At 40.4% G+C, this 17961-nt stretch overlaps 2 protein-coding genes across 2 annotated transcripts; both read right to left on the bottom strand.

Annotated features, from left to right (window-relative positions):
• Window positions 1–243: 243 nt before the first annotated feature.
• Window positions 244–4632, bottom strand: GPX4 (glutathione peroxidase 4). Its single transcript, XM_053464744.1, has 7 exons — window positions 4504–4632; window positions 2663–2754; window positions 1985–2129; window positions 1674–1825; window positions 1060–1084; window positions 893–952; window positions 244–474 (listed from the first exon to the last, which is right to left on the bottom strand). The coding sequence occupies exons 1-7, from the start codon at window positions 4588–4590 to the stop codon at window positions 442–444; spliced, it is 594 nt and encodes a 197-aa protein (XP_053320719.1). The 5' UTR covers window positions 4591–4632; the 3' UTR covers window positions 244–441.
• A 2651-nt stretch (window positions 4633–7283) lies between these two features.
• Window positions 7284–17917, bottom strand: LOC128492215 (peroxynitrite isomerase THAP4-like). Its single transcript, XM_053464690.1, has 9 exons — window positions 17740–17917; window positions 15290–15386; window positions 13855–14143; window positions 11052–11189; window positions 10177–10274; window positions 9506–9800; window positions 9156–9305; window positions 8482–8579; window positions 7284–8002 (listed from the first exon to the last, which is right to left on the bottom strand). Exons 2-9 carry the CDS (start codon window positions 15358–15360, stop codon window positions 7501–7503), a joined length of 1641 nt encoding a protein of 546 aa, XP_053320665.1. The 5' UTR covers window positions 15361–15386; window positions 17740–17917; the 3' UTR covers window positions 7284–7500.
• Window positions 17918–17961: the final 44 nt, after the last annotated feature.

The following is a 17961-nucleotide window of genomic DNA, read 5'->3' as shown; positions in this document are numbered from 1 at the left end:
AGTCTAACATTGAAAACAATCTTTCTGGCAGGTGACACCCTCCCTTTAAGTTCAGGTGAGACAACCGAGGTTGTGTGTATAAAACTTTACACACACACACACACACAAACACCTGCATTGTTGTTCGGCCCATGGTATTTAAACATGAATAGTATCCTAGAACATTCTGGGAGCGACGTGGATCAGCTATGCTATGACAAACCAGAAAATATGAGGCACAAAAAAAAACAACACACACACACCAGCATTCGAAAGGTTTATTAATGAAATGTAATGCCTTTATCTACAAAGCAGTTTCTGACAGTATAGCACAGTTTCCCTCCGTAGGTGCACGCCAGTTCACCATCCGGTCTGCCTCCCTCTCGGTTTTGAGACACACCATCATTGCCAGGATTGAAAACTGCAGCAAATGCTGTCAGACACTGGGTGGGAAGAGTCATCCTAAAGGTAGTTGGGCAGATCCTTCTCGATGACCTACGGAAGGAGTAAAACATTATCTGGATTGAATGAAAAGAAACATTCTCACTGCTATAACGTTTATGTTTTCACTATACTACAGGTCATAGGTTGGTACCGGAAGAGGTTACCTATGCACCCATAATCCCCTCTGCGCATTACTATTGCAACCATATTTGCAATATTTTTAATCATAACCCAGGAGAAAGCAAGTTGAACTGTTAAATCCTAAAGTCACATGCAATGTGTAAAACCACACAAAACATTGTCAATCTGAACAGATCACATCTTTCTTAATTGCAATAAACAAACAATGTAGTGGAGGCTTTGCTCGCTATCCAGATCATCAAGTACAGCAAAGCCAGCATGAATGTCATTGTTTGGCAGAAGGTCACAGACCGCATATGCAAATTAAACAAGAAAAAAAGCCACTTACAATTGGATCATCCATAGGGCTGAATCTCTTTACTACAAGGCCCTGGCGATCAATAAGGAACTGTGGAAAGAGGGGGGGGGGGGGGAGTGTAAGGGAGAAAAATTGATATGTATATATATAAAAAAACAATAAAAAGGTTTGTAGCAGGGAATAGGTCAAAAACTCACCTTAGTGAAGTTCCATTTGATGGCACTAAGGAGCAACAAAATAAAAAATTAGGTAAAATGAAAGCTATTTGCCCAACTAAAAACATGCAGAATTCCTACAAATGTGTAGTAAGGACTGCTATTTATTAAATAGACGCTCCAGCAATCATATACACTTTAATGCACACGCTAGATGCGTGGCCCTTTTACACTTCCGTGGTGTCCATTTTGCAAAATTTGCAGTGCAGGAGATGCATTTGCTGAACAAATCTCCCAGCACGCTACATACTTGCTCAGTGAACACTGCGGGCAAAGGTCTGTGCGGACCCCCCAGTACTTTAATACACATTCTTCTTTAGAGGGGGTCTCTGGGGCATCAGAATGTCTCTCTGATGCAATAACCAAAGGAACTTCATTCTAACAGCAGCATACCCATGAGAAGTGATACACAGCCCCTGGCTTCTCTCCTATACTAGAACACCCAAAGCATATGAGACTTAAATGCCTTTAGAAAAGGGGTGTTTAACACCTGTTAGAAGCCCCCATCCAAAAAAAGGGCAGAATCCCTGCCCTCATATTAATGGGTCAAAAACCAGTGCATACTGTTTAAAAAAAAAACAAAAAACAGTACTTACTTCCCAAGAGTACCTCTTCCTTTCGGTTGATCCTTCAACCACTTCCACAAGGGGTGGGCACCATCTCCATTCACTTCAATCTTACTAAACATATCAAACTGAACCTTGTAGGATGCAGCAAAATCTTTAATTTGAGCTTCATCCCCAGGTTCCTGATAAGAAAAAAAAAATCATGAATAAAGCACTAGAAGCAAACACAGAACCAGGTAGAAGGTAGGGGCCAATTATCCCATCTAATTTTTTTTTTGGAAATAGATCTCAAACCTGCCTTTGAACTCGTCTTATGTAAAGCCTCACTCATACTTACGTACCTGTTTTCCAAACTGGTTGCAGGGGAACCCAAGGATGCGTAAACCTTTCTCAGCGTATCTGGCGTGAAGATCAACAAGCTGAGTGTAGTTTACAGGTGTTTTGCCTCATTTAGAAGCGACATTGACGATAATGCAGACATGGCCCCTACGGGGGAGAAAAAAAAAATACAAGGTTTCATTAGGCAAGGACCACCATCACCTGAAAGCCGAACTACTCGGGAGATTATGGTTGTGAATACTGTAACGCTTATAGTCTCACACAAGTTACGATAGGTGGAAAGAAACAATACAGATAAGAAGGAGTTGTTTGGGCAGCACTCTTCCAAAATGGACTAGATACTTGCATTAAGGCCATCTGGCTAACAAGCATGCTAGCCTCAAGGCACTGAAGGCATGAATCAAAGTGATCTGCTAGAGAACAATGCATTGGGAAGCAGGAACCCAGCAGAACACGTTGCCCAAAATCACAAAGCAGCCAAACATCTAAATTAGAAGGGCAAAAGCTGCTTACTTCTTACAAGACACGTGAAGCAAGCACCGTTTTACTGTAGATCTACTACGGTATGACATGACTTTCATTTGAATTCATCGTTCGCTTTGAGTTGTTTGGAGCAGAGTGTTTTTGTGAGAAGTCATGTAGAAGAAGCAGAATGTAAACACCAAAAAAATAATAATCACCTATATTTCTCTAGGGACACTTCACTGCCGTCAATATCTTTGGCTGAGAAATCATATATAGTCTTGGCCGCTTTCCAGTCCACCTGCGCACACTGCACAAACAGAATAACTTGGTGTTACATAGGATATTGCACTGCGCGTAGGCTAAGCTTATTGCATTTGGGAGACAGAAGACAGACATTTTTTTTTTTTTATAAATCAGTTACACATACAGATTACAGACTCCATATAAACCACCAATTACATAGTTCCATGAAACTGAGCAGAGACCCTTTAAATTAACACTCCTTGAACTTGCCAAGGAATAGCTTGGTTTGACATAAGCCATACTAGCGAGTTAGTTTCCCCCATATGACCCTAAAAAAAATAAATAAATAAATAATAAAAAAAAAAGGACTGGACAGGCACCATGGTCGCGTGGGCAGGCACCATGGTCGCGTGGGCAGGCACCATGGTCGCGTGGGCAGGCACCATGGTCGCGTGGGCAGGCACCATGGTCGCGTGGGCAGGCACCATGGTCGCGTGGGCAGGCACCATGGTCGCGTGGGCAGGCACCATGGTCGCGTGGGCAGGCACCATGGTCGCGTGGGCAGGCACCATGGTCGCGTGGGCAGGCACCATGGTCGCGTGGCATTGCGCATTACCTAAAGGCCTTGAAAAATCAAGGTCCATTCAGACAGTTTATAGATTACACTACACTTCCCCCACCCCATCGGCAGTCCCCATCTGCTTGCTAGGAGATTATCCGCAGAGTAGTTACCAATAAGCCACACTATTCTCAAAGTTCAAGGCGCTATGGAAAGATGGTGCGCAACTCTAGATTCTTACAATCCTGCCGTTTCCTACAATGTATACAAAAAACAAAAACTGTCTGCGCTTCTTACCCTAATAAAGTTGGCAACAAATATGTAAACATAATATAAATGAGAGGTTTTGGTTATTTCCTACAATGTAACAAGAAGAACATCCCGGACTGTCAGTGTTAGCGTGGACAGTTTACAAAACACAACAGCCAGGTCTGCTCCGCAAAGACAGATCTTCAGCACTCTGGTAGTCAAATACCATAAAGTTGTTCACAGCCCTTGGACTTTACAGACTTGATGACCACTTCACCTAAGATAAAGTAATCATTACTGGTAACCGATGACCAATGACAATCTTTTATCAGTGGAATTGTGTAATAGGTTATGGATGCATCTGCAGCTAGAAGTTCCAAAGGACATTTCATAATGCATCACATTCCTATTAGGCAACTAGAGATAAGAAATACAATATTCCATTGAACGGTAAGGAGTCTCACTTATCGCTGGTCAGCATTAGGAGTCTTTTAACAACATAGGTTGCCTCCATGACACTGCGCAGGGCAGTAGTAGCCCCTGAGCCTAAGGGACCACAAACTATGCCTGTGGCCTTCTGGAGAAGATCAAGAGAGTACCCATGAGAGGGGAGTGCTTGATCCAATGGCCTTAAAGAGACACTCCAATCATCATGTACTTTGTTACATATAATAGCGACATGGGCTATCATACGAAGCGTCTTGCGCTTTGTGTCTAGTGATCAGCGCACACCTGCATCAGGAAACATAGGAGCAGGTGATGAAGGTCACGGTGTGGTATGAGAGAAAACGCACGGGGCGACAGAAAGGACAATGAACGACATCCTACAAAACGCGGACACCCCAAATCTCCCCCATCTGTCACATGATTAAATGCTGACCTATCGAGCACCCGACCCGACCCATCGAGCACCCGACCCATCGAGCACCCGACCCATCGAGCACCCGACCCATCGAGCACCCGATCCCTGTGACCCTCGCCCCCGTCAGCCGCTCCCGCCCTTACCATGGTTCTGCTTCGGATGCCGCAAACTCCCGTGACAGCCGCGAGCAGCACTGACCGCCCAGACGCGCAACTCAACGATCTCAACATGTCACCACCGAGCCCTGCCCTCTCCTTCTAACGTTCCTCCAATAGGAGCGGCCGTAAACTGAGGGCGGAGTCACAATGCGTCAGGGAAAAACGAGCTAACTTTGCTGCATTCACACAGGGAGGTTTAGTGACCTAAACCCTTATTCTCACAGGGGCAAGATTCTTTGGGAGATGATTAACCCCCCTCAAAACTCCAATGGTGGTTCATTCCCTAAGATTCTTAGTGTTTTTGTCATAAGTTTGTCATATGATTCTGTTTTTACTGCAATACACAAATTATATATTTTTTTTCATTACAGCTTTTCAAACCATATTAATACATATAATGAACTGTTTATAAGCACTAATTATATATATATATATATATATATATATATAAACTGGCAAAACTTGGAAAAAAATTTGCAAAAATGCAACTGTTTCAGTTTAATGCATCGTATAGTTGTCCTCTTTAAATTGTCATGTTGTCCGTTTTGCAAATGCATTGGGAATTGTGCAGGATCCTCCCATATGCCTTTGCCCCTTCCAACGCCCCCATGGCTATTTACAGAGTGAGAGATGTATTCAGCTGCAAACATCTCCCTGCAGGCTGGCTCGGCAAATGCTGCGGGTGGGAGGGCATGCGCAGCAAACCTTCAAATTGGTTTCAATGGGAGTGCGTCAAGCAGCCAATGGGTGCAACTGCTGTGTCAGGCGAATGTTTTTTTTTCGGTTTGGAAGAATGCCTATTAACCCGTTCAGGCCCCATTAGGATGTAACCTGCACCAAAAAACCCTTTAGGAGGGACCTGAATGCAGGGGCGTAACTAGAAAACACAGGGCTCCGGTTCGAAAATTGCCCCGGGGCCTCACCAATCAACATGTGCCACCGTTGCCCCAAACAGCTTGTCTGTGCCATCATTACCCCTTTCCACGTGCAACATACGCTCTGGCACACAACTTAACACATGCTAACACACACTCATACTCATTAACACACATTCATTCTAACACACACTCCATCTCACAGTTACACATACATGTTCACACACACTTATACATGCACATTCATGCTCACGTACCCTTATACATAGTCATACATAGTCATTCAAGCTTACATAAACTTATACATACACCCATACCACCATAGTCCTGCTGCTCACAAGTAACTCAGCCCTCCTGCGTTCCTGTCCTCCATTGCCGGTTCAAACCTGTTTAGAAAGGGCCCTTCCACGTCAGAAGGGCCCTTTCTGAACAATTGTGAACCAGCTTGAGGAAACAGAAACAAGTGGTCCCTAAAAGGACAGCTCCCGTGATAGTTGCAACCCCTGTAGGTACCCCACTGCCTGTACGTCCTGACTTTGTTGCAGCGGCAGGGACATTCACTTATCGCTGCACAGGAGATCAGCATCGCTGGCTTCCTGCCAACCAATTGTGTGTAATAGCAGTATACCATCATACACAGAAAGCCTACTTCTCCTAAACAAAACAATGTATAATTTGTATAATATGGAAAAGGGAAATCATGCATACATACGGTAAAAATTACAAGAATATGAAAACTCTATTGTCTGAAGGAGTTAAAGCATCAACAGAGTACATTGATACGCATTCTTTTTTAGAGGGGGTGTCAGGGACAATAGATTGTTTTTCGACGTTTTAGTCAATATTGGTCCTCGAGGGAGGATTTAAGCAACAGAAGTCCAGTTGACATTTATGCATTTAAAGACGTCTTTATGCGTTATACAGGTCCAACAGAAGAGGCATGAAATGTGTGCCATAGAGCAGGGGTGTCCAAGTTTTTTTTCTGTAGTGGGACACGTCATCAGAAATGTATGTGTGCGTGGGCTGCACTCATTTTTCATTGACAAAAAATATGGCCTTTTAGCAGTGTAATACATGTTTAATAAAGAGGTAATTTGGCACTGAAGCAAAAGCAGTCAAGGAACACACTTACAGGCACTCAGCACTAACACACACCCAGACACAAACTTAACCTGATACGCAAACACCCAGACACACAATTTCACTAACATACCACACATGCTTTCATACCAAGACACACACGCTAACATAACTTATGATTTATGTCCCTTGCACTGCCGGACTGTATATAAGGCTGTGTGTTTCCAAATAAAGGGAGTCCTGTTTTCACCTCAACATGAGTGCTGTCTGATGCCTGGGGTGGGCTGTTATGATCCCTTATTGTACTTTTCAGGACAATAGCCACACTGTGTATCTCAGCTTCGGCTAGTGACAGTGTCGGTGCAGCTCTGGGCTGCTAGGATCATTTATTGTCCTTTTCAGCACAATAGCCACACGATGTAGCTCAGCTTCGGCTAGCCACAGTGGTAAAGCAGCCCTGTTGCAGCGGCATCCCCCCTTCTCTCTGCAACGCTGGTTCTGTCTGGCGGTGAATGGGTTAAATCGCTGGTATCCTGGTGGCCATGGGGAGAAGGAAGCAACGATTGGCGGGAGTACCCAGTTGGGGTACAGGTCGTTCCCGTCACACATACCTAGACACATAATCACACACTAACACACCCAGAAACACACAAACATAACCAGACATACATACATACAGTGGCAAGAAAAAGTTAAATTAAAGAGGAAATGGGGAAAAATATTCCTTTCATAAAACACTCTGCTTATACAGCTGCCTGAAAATATAATGCAAAAACTGGAAGCATTTTTAAAAAAGTCAACAGCACAATGTTTTGAAAATGCTATTTTTAATCTGATGCTACTAATAAACAGATTTGGTGGGAGCTCCTCTTTAACAGTCATTATGGTAATTTATGTAATTGCTCTTTTTGTTGGCCACATTGTATTTTTTGTGATAAAGACAATTAAAAAAATAAATAACATTAGCAGAAAACTTTTTTTTTTTGTTCTTTTTTGTAAACAAAACTACACAAAGTATTCCTTACTTTTACTGCACGACTGACAACGTCAGTTGGCAGGTCCCGTTATCATCCATATTGCTGTTCCTTAACTGTTCAATTATCTCAGACAGGTTTTTGATTTTGTGCCTCTGTCTTTGTACGCGTCTTTGTAAAGTTTTGATTCTTTTCCTCAGAATAACAGTAGAAGAAATTGAGCAAGGAGTGGGGTTTTTAATCACATGATATGCTGCAGAGTATGTGTGGTCAGCAAATCTGAGCACTTCCTTGTTCTCGTGCACCTTCTCCTTCAATGGTCCTGGATCTTCGCAAGCTGCCTTCAGGATGGAATTCCTACTCCTGCTTTTTACATGAAAAACTGATGGCACAGCGTGCGGGTGGAGTTGCGGAGTCAATGCTCCTGGCTGCAGGGTGTAGTCCTTGCATGTAAAATGATCGATACAGATTCTGCTTCTCACCAAAGGTGTCCAGTCTCTACGGTGGATCGCCACTACCCATTTGGTGCACAGTTCCGGGTTGTTCCTCGGAAACCTGCCGAATATAACGCAGTAATGTTAAAATACCAATACTGTCGATGGACTAAAGGTATTCTTCAAGATTAGTAGAAAAGGATTGGATTTTAGTGTAAAAAAAAAAAGATTCTTTAATCTTATTTAAAATAGAAGTCTGACTACAAGACTAAGATCCAGATCCCACGCAGCGCTGCAGGGGACCCAGATCCTTCTCTCTCTGGCAGCCCCACCGCAGACAACCAATTTCCTCTGGGGGCTTCTATGACCTTCCGATTTTCCCCTTTTTTCCTAAATTAATATTAAAATTTTGGGGGGTCGTCTTATAATTGAGCAAATGCGGTGTATATATTATATACACACACACCGTATTTGCGCCATTGAACACAAACATGCATACACACAAGGTTGTGTGTTGTTAATTTCTGGCAAAAGCAGTATGGTCACATCTAATCAGTTAATATTCACATTACAATACCTATTATATGTTACATTAATTACCTGAAAAAATGCTTGTCACTTCCTTTGTAGAATATATTTTTGCAGCCCTTCACTGCACACATTACTGAAAATCTCTTGTTCTCTGGGAAACAGTTGATCTAGTGAAATGGGGAAAAAAGTATATAATGAAAATACTGGTGTAAATGAACATCTTAAAGAACAATAATGTGTCTTGCTTATGATTGTGCACGCAGGCATTGGGCATTCGTTTACAGGTACTGTTGTGCACACTGTTGCAGTGATTATTAAAAAGGATCAATGCCGTCTCCATGTGGAACCGCATATTCGATCTGGTACAGGATGGATTAAAATTATGATTATTATTTTTTATTTATTTAGCACCAACAATTTACGCAGCCCTTCTTACAATAAAACTTTGTCATTTGAATCCAGTTGGTGCCAGATATAATTTTTTGTTCCACATGGTTTGGAACAGATTGGCTTTGATTCTTTATGTTGCTTCTGCTTTCTTCTCTGTGGTTACTTTATTTGTTACCTGTGTAGGTAACACACACACATATATATATATATATATATATATATATATGTGTGTTATATTTTATAGGTAGAGTGGAATTTCAAGAGTTTGGGATCACTGAAGTAAACTAAATACTAATACACAAAGGATATGAAGGGCAGTAACTATATCATAAAAAAGCCTCGCCCTCACTTACCTCTTGACTTTTCACTCTTATTTCAGTTTTTCTTTGTAATTCTGTCCCTGAAACTGCAGGTGCATCAGAGGAGTCTTGAGCTGCTGTGCTATCACCAGAATGCCTGCAGGGGGCGCTCATCTCTCTTTGATCTGTCTGACCAGGCAGTGACTGAAAATTGAGCAAAATATTTATGCATATGCACATTCATGCCTATTGCAGAGGTAAATCATTGGTTTAAAGTACTATTTATGAGATTAAAGTACTATTTAAGAGAGAGATGGACAATAAAAATAATATTGAGATCACCCCTTACACAGTGTGTTTTTCATTAAATTACATGTGATGAACCTGTATACTGAAACTATTACCTGATCTTTATCCTGAATCTCTGTATCATTGGCCTCTTCTACGGGTGCGGCATTCTTTTTTTTCTTAGTAATTTTTTTCTTTGTAACATGATCTTTTAAATGTTTGGAACACCCATCAAAGACAGAAGGTACAGCGGCCAGATGTAATCGGGGTATTATGGCTCCTGGGCGTGGCACGTAATCCTTGTCTGTAAAGTGATCGCTGCAGATTCTACTGGAGACTGAAGGATTCCAGTTTTTCGTTTTCATTGCAGCAACCCATTTGGAAAGCCGCTCTGGATCTTTCATAGGAAACCTGCAAAAGATTTCACTGTATCGCTAATACGAAATTCACAGGATAATCTATTATAATTACTATACAGTTCGGTACATTTGTACATGCTTTGGGAGACACAGCTTACAGACTCTAACTTCCACAGCATGAGAAAGAAAATAGGCATGTTCCATTTTGTGCCATGCAACTTCCAAAAACATATATATATAAAAAAAACTATGCATGTTGGGTTTTTTCAAATTCAAGACACTTGCGTTAATGTATGAAGTTCTGTATACTGTATGTATGAGCCAGGAGGAAAGGAGGAAGAATAGGAAAAGCAAAAAGACTGAAAGATACAAAAGCTATTACCAACCCCAAAGAGCAGCTCCTTAGTGATCAAAGCTATGTTGATTACCTGAAAAAGCGTTTCCCTTTAGTTTTGAAAAATTGGTTACTGCAACCCGGCACTGAACAGGTCAACTGCACGTCTTTCTTCTCAGGACAATATTCATTCTATGGGTGTAAATAGAAAGCTGTGATTAGTACATTGGTTTTTAATATAGAGAGGCTACCCTGGTTTTCAATATGCCACCACATCATATTTGCAGACCACATTAGTACAGCCACAGATTATTTATAGCATGGAGGTCTGCACCCGCCACTTGATACCACAAAATGCATTTTTTTTTTATTTGGAATGGTTATTTTTATCCAAAAGCCGTTAAATAAAAACCATAGGAGGCCGGATGTTGTACATATGTAGAGGCCAGTTCCTAAACCACAGGATGTTCCAATCCATAAGATTCCGTCTACACCCATATAAAAATCGCTCTATAGCATAGAAAGACGGAGTATGCATAAAAAACACTACAGAATAAGGAAAACTAATACAAGACATTTTTTGTTTTGCTATTCTCCCCATTATGACTCTCACTTAGTTTCATTTGGACAGGAACACAAATGCAAGCAGATATAAACTTCACACATCTAAAAGGGCTATAAAAAAAGGACAAAGATACTCAGCAGTTAAGCCATCTACCTGATCTCAACAGTTAGCACAACAACACTTTTGGATATAACATAAGAATATATTGAATGTTAACCTAAAGTTGAGGAAGTGTGTGTTCATTTAAATATATTCATAACTAACTGAAGCAAATAAGTATTATTGATGTTTAGGAATCTTTATTAGTGAAATGTACTTTCATTAAGCATCTGGAAAGGTGAAGGTAGATAATGTAGCAGATACACAGTATTATTGAAATCAATTTGGGTCCTTGTGGACAGTACCCCTGTGTCACTCGCTCCAGTTTGCTCTTCCTCCTGTAGATCTTGTGTGCAGACTCCAATTGTCACAGCAGAGCTCAGACTCTCCGGTGCTGCACTGTCATCCGGCGGCCTGTAATGGGCATCGTTGTTCTGCTTTGTCTGCTCAGGAAAAGTTTGAGAAGAGGGTAAACTAATGTGGCGTGTAAAATAAATATATATCCATAAATACTACTTGTAAAGATTTTATAGAAAGGTGTTTAATGCTTTGCATGTAGCATTTTTGGCACATTTGCATATATATATTTTTTCATTTACTGTGAATCCATTTATGCTTGTGTTTTATAGATCTAATTACCCCCGAATTAACTGTTTCCAGAAATTATACTGTAAATTCAGTGGCATCATGTTACCCACACAGTCCAGTTTCTTTATGCCAATGCTTCACCCTGCAGCGGCAACGTATCCACATACAGCATTTCATGTGGTACGAAAAACAATTAACCCTTTGAGTGCTGTGGCATTTGTGCATTTTGAGGATCAACACTGACAAGACAGTTTTCACCTTGTTTCTATTCCTACAATCAAAATAAAAAAAACCAAAACACTAAATAGTGTGTGGATTGGTTTAGAATACCCACGTTACTATAAATATTTAGAGATACATTATTTACACTATGCTAATATTGTTATCATACATGTAAACTTTGTAAATCAGCTGACCCTGAGAGTATGGAAATATTAACCATTTAATAGCCCATCGTGAAGATTCTATTTAGTGGCTTGCCAAATGTGTTAACCAAATGGCTCCAATATAGTCCTCATGGAAACCTTGACTTGTCATTAGATATACCTAATTGAGTCACCTGCCTCAAATTTAAAGGAAAATAGTACTCGTGGTTTTAATTATCACATCACAATTTTACATTTAAAATATAAAATTTCACGGAAATAAAAGATAAAAATAATGAGCAGAATGACATCTTGTGTTGTTCACATTTTTATATAAATAAAGCTGTGAGTGGCATAAAGTACTCTGGCAATGGAAGGGTAAAACGTGCTGTGTGGTGGATGTCATTATGGAAGCTACGTATATTACACTAGTTCTACACACACACACACACACACTGCCATTTTGAAGGGTCATCCCAAGATAGCTGAGTTCCTAGCCAAGTGAACTGCAGAGTGTCAGGATTCCAGCAAGAGATCTGTGAACTCTATGAAGAGTGTGGATCTTAAAATCAATTAACCCTGTTAATAATTTTGTTTTCTGTTTTTGTCCCCCCCCCCTCAAAGGTTTCCTCTAAAAGAAAATGGGGGTTTTCCTCTCCTGCGTGCTGAAGAGTGACTCTTCGTGAGTCCAGATGCAGCTCCTTCTCTGCCCCCCTGCCCCATCTATATAGTGTTTTCTATTATATAATACAGCTTTGATTCTCCCCATAATCATTTTTGCCTATGAGTAATTCTTTTGAAATCCTAAAAGGGATTAATGACCTTCCGTTAAAATATCTTATTTTCTACCGAGAGGGTCGTGGACAAATAGAACAGTCTCCCAGCAGAATTTGCAGGTGTTAATACATTTAAACATGCATATGACTATCCTGAGCCAAGCACTTATTAAGGTTTAAATCTTTACATCAAGAAAAAAAGGCCAGACTAGATGAGCCAAATCAACATTGTCCAACTTTGTTGGTGTGGAGAGCTGGATTTTGTTGGGCCAACAAACAGGGGTGAGGCAGACCCAGTAATACTAGAACATACACACTAACATTAAATATCTTCACTCTGTCATCACGCATAGACAGCCTAATACCGTATTTGCTCGATTATAAGACGACCCTGATTATAAGACGACCCCCCAAATCTGAATATTAATTTAGGAAAAAAGAAAAAGCCTGAATATAAGACGACCCTATAGGAAAAAAGTTTTACCAGTAAATGTTAATTCATCTAAACTATTTTTAATAAAAGCTATGATTGAGAAGAATATTTTGGTTTTATTTCCTCCTATTTTCCAACCTTCCCCCCCAGTTATGCACATCTGCCCCAGAAATGCCTTATACCCCCTATATGCCACTGTGCCCCATGATATGCCTTTTAACCCTCTAAATGCCACTGTGCCCCATGATATGCCTTTTAACCCTATATGCCACTGTGCCCCATGATATGCCTTTTGACCCCCTATGTGCCACTCTGCCTCCAGAAATGCCTTATACCCCTATATGCCACTCTGGCATTAAGGGGGTTAAAAGGCATATTATGGGGCAGAGTGGCAAATAGGGAGGTTTAAGGCATTTCAGGAGGCAGAGTGGCATATAGAGCGTTAAAAGGGCATTTCTGGAGGCAGAGTGGCATTAAGGGGGTTAAAGGCATTTCATAGAACACTCTGCCTACAGAAATGCCTTATGCCCCCCATTTAACACTCCCTCCCCCTCACTCCTCCAAACTTACCGGTGCTTCTGACTCCCCTGTCATGCAGCCGGGGCAGCGTGTAGAGGTCTACGCGATTCGCGTACTTGATACCCGTGTAATTATATCCTCATTTATGCAGTATTTAGAGATATGTCATTGCTTTTGCTCTGGTGAACTTACGCCACCTAGTGGAAGTGCTTCATATTTCTACAAATACTGTACATTACCATGGAGAATCAGAAAATTGGTCTAGTGGTCAGCATTGTTATTCATATGGATATTTATATTATCATCTTTATGTATATAGTAACAACAGATTCAGCAGCACTGTGCAATGAGACTATGTATAAAGCCATGTATGACTTTTCAGCTACAGAATACGTTTGAACAGATCTTGAAATGTGCAGTAAATTACCTGCTCTTTATCCAGAATCTCCATATCACTGGCATCTACTGCTTCATTCTTTAATTTCTTTGTGTTTTTTTTCCTTTTAACCCGCTCCTTTAAATGTGTGGACCACCCATCAAAGACAGAAGGTACAGCGTCCAGGCGTAATCGGGGAATCATGGCTCCTGGACGTAGCATGTAGTCCTTGTCTGTAAAGTGATCACTGCAGATCCGGCTGGAGACTGAAGGTTTCCAGTTTTTCCGCCTCATTGCTGCAACCCATTTGGAAAGCCGCTCTGGATCTTTCATAGGAAACCTGCAGAAGGTTTCATCAATACAAAAAACTCAGGATTATCTATTATAATCTTTACAACAATTCTCTACATCTATGCTTAAAAGTTGCAGGATGTTCATTACAACATACATTATATATATATATATATATATATCTCTTATAAATTATTATCAATACATCATAATAATAGAACTATAATTAAACCAGTACGGGAAACCATCTATCTCATTTGTTTCACTAGTTTATTTTAACCCCTTTAGAACAGTCTATTTAAAACAAACAAAAAAACCCCACAAAAACTACCACCAGAAGCTAAAAGTATTAAAAAAAAATTAAAAGATGGTGCTATGTAAAGGAGCAACATAGCCCTTCAAAGCTTAAAAAAACTTTGTATGCAGGGTATTACTGTAATAAGGGAATGTTGCTGGACATAAATCTTATTTATTAGGTTTCAAAGGAAGGCCCCATGTGTACTGAACTTATAACTTGTGTGAGTACACTAAACATAAAAACGAGGAATCATGGCTGAACAAATATATCAAAAAACATTGCCAAAACTCTGGCATGAAAAGCCCTTGGTCATGATAGGCTAAAGGTGCTGTTACATTTAAACAAAACAATAGCTGCACTCTCTAACATGATAAGAAACCATTAGCCCAATCCGTAATTTCATTCTTTCTTCAGAAGTTTTAATCATCTAAAACAATTTATCAATGTTTGTTTTTGTGTGAGATGGCAATTACATGTCCCTGCCAAGAATTGGGAATGAATCTAAAGTTTATATGAATAAGTAATTATTTCAGGGAAGGTTTTAAAATCTCTTAGTATGAAAGCTATTATCACAAATATGTTAGGATAATACATCAATTAAAAATGTGATCCAGCACCAAGATGACAGCTGATTTCTAACAAATAAAACTAAGTTAATATGTTGTATCTAGGTATACAAATTAAGGTTTGAGATAATCTGGGATGTTTCAGTTCTCTTTCAGAAATATTGTGAATTATGCTCTGGACAGAAGCATAGAATTTGACAGCATGTCAATGGCCATATGGTCCATCTGTCTGCTGTGAATGCATTGGAAGATAATGAGAAAATAATACCAATAATTTGATTATGTGTTACCTTTTTTATTTATATATTTTTTTCTTGTATTTGTTCAGTACCTGAAAAATTGTTTTCCACATCCCTTGGAAAAATGGTTATTGCATCCATACGCTGCACATGTCATTGGCATGTTCCTCTCGTGAGGCAGTATTCAGTCTAGTGGTGTAGAAAAACAAATCAATCAATTAAAGCTCAATGATTATATTAATTAATATAACTATTCAGCATTATTAAGGGCCAACACTGGCACATTTCTCCATCATGACGGGGGGGGGTAGTGTATGTTTGTGTACTGTACTGTTAGAGTCAGTATGTGTGTGTGAATATTGTTAGAGTAAGTGTATATATGTGTATTTTATGTAGCATTGTACAGCCCCTGGGAGATGTGTCTCTTGTGTCTCCTGGGATGCAGCATTTGGAGAGTAGGGTTGGCCATTGCTCCAACTCCAAATTTGCAACAGACTGGATGCCCAAGCCAGGTTTGCAGGATCCAGTCTGGGATTCTTATGAAGCCTGCATCAGGCACAGATGCTGGACATTTAAGCCCCTGGAACCTCACAATCTGAGAGACTGTTGAGGTAAGAGAACATTTTCCTGCGCAACCAGGGCAATGAGAGGCCCTGAAGTGGAACCCTGAGCCAAGTGCAGCATTATCTGCCTGGACCTGTGTGCTGTCTGGTGAAGGTTTCCAGAGTCTTAGCTGGGTCTTATGGGGAAGTTCATAAATACTTAGGCTGGTAAGTCTGGGCCAGCAACATGTTGCCAGAAAAAGCTAAAATTATTTTATGATTTTGGTTTGGGGTGTTATGTGTACTTAAATAAAACACTATTTCTTTGAAATACAATGTTGCTGTATGGTGTTATCATAAGTGTGTGTTCGCATATGTGAGTGGGTGAGTGTCAGCATATGGTGTTATTATGAGTATGGGTGTCAGCATATGGTGTTGGCATGTCAGGGGCGAGTCTAAGGTTAGTGGCACCTGGAACATGGAAAGAAGGTACGGTGTACTGTGTTAGAGCGGGTTTAGGCCACGCTTTAAGTCTGGATGCAGCCAGTCAAGCTCTTTCTTTGGCAGAAGTTCTCTAAGGTTGGACCTTTAGTGTCAGGTTGAAAAGCTGAGCATCGTCTTGAAAGCTGGGTATGCCTGCTTTGTGAATTCTAAGTAGATTTGGGAGTAGCTATCAGGTTCCTCAGCCGAATAGTCCATCAATCAGCTTTCACATCTGACATCACGACTAGGAAGACCTAAGGTAGAGGTGTTTTGTCCGAATAGATATATCCATTTGACCAGAAATTCAGCGTGTGCACTTTGCTAACACCCACAGCGTGGGGACGTTCGTTCATCTATATGCCGACACTTTTTTATGTCTGTTTCCTTACAAACAGAGTAGCCTGTTAAGCTGCCCAGACACTAATTAATTCTACACGCTGCAGTTTAATCTGACAAATGTTAGTATGTACAATTCATACACCATGTTCAATGTGTGTGTGAAGGGTATTAGTTTTACATTCACCAAGCATACCCCCCAGCATTTCAAATGGCCAAAGAGGGACACCTTTGTCTTAGGGACATGGTTAGAGGTGTTGCTAGGAATTGTACTTGTTATGTTATATTGTGACCTGTAGTTGTGTATTTTCATAACCAAGCATGGCTTTTAGAAGAATCATGTATTTTAGTTCCATTTCTGCTGTTTCTATTCCTATTATTGTAACTTTTAGAACTGTATAACATGGGGATACACTTATAACCACCAAACGTTTTGAGATAATACAAAAGAGAAATAAGAGGAAATAATTGAGACGGGGGATTTAGGGCCAAAAGAGAGACTGTCCCTCCTAAAGGTGGACACTTGTGAGGTATAATCATGCAGGTAATACTTGTACAGCGCTGTGGAATATGATAGCGCTATAAAAAAAACAATAAATAATAACAATAATCGTTAAGTCAGAAGGAAGAGCCACAAAGTTTGTTTGTTTTGTTTGAAAAGGGTGGTTATGTTACTACAGTGTATTAGAGAAAGACTGGAAACTTTAGTGAAATTCTTCAGGTATCCATTGATGCGCTCTGTGCTGTGCAGGGTTCCTGGCTTTTCTAAAATGAGCATTTCATCCACATTATAACTTCTGCTTTTACATGAGTATGACCATCCACGATGCATGTGTTTACTGGCTTACAAATCAAACACAGGATGGCACCCTTTATTCCTGGGTGAGTAGTATTAAACGCCGGTCATTTTGTAGCAATTATTTTTTGTAATATTAGTACCAACCTATACCATTGAACATTTTACACAAAAGTCTACTTAATATTAAACATAAACAATATATACTGTATTATATTCTGGCTAGCTGTGGGGCTCCTGTTTTATTTCATACACGTAATTAGATATTATTACAGAATAATCATATTCGGTATGTAGCCTAGTAGTGTATACCACCAGCAAAATGGCAGAAACACACGACTGCCGACAAAACTAGTTATTACGGGTCACTAGGGAAGACACTCACCCGATGCGCAGTGCGTGACGCTCCTTATGCAGATTAAAGTGCAGGTTGGGGTCTTCATCACGATCATACAAACACGGCCTCTCACAGTTTCCATATACTCCTGTTTATCAGGCAACGCTTGGGCAGCTTCGCGGCCCAGTACTCTTGCAACAATCAGGCAACTCAAAAGACACCCCTAAACGAGGTCTTCGTTCCCTGTTTGGGTTTTCTGGTAAACAGGCA

The sequence above is a fragment of the Spea bombifrons genome, chromosome 1 (assembly GCF_027358695.1).
Source record: "Spea bombifrons isolate aSpeBom1 chromosome 1, aSpeBom1.2.pri, whole genome shotgun sequence".
In the NCBI taxonomy this organism is placed as follows: domain Eukaryota; kingdom Metazoa; phylum Chordata; class Amphibia; order Anura; family Pelobatidae; genus Spea; species Spea bombifrons.
Note: the sequence above shows the minus strand (reverse complement) of the source record. Positions and strands in the feature narration are given on the sequence as shown.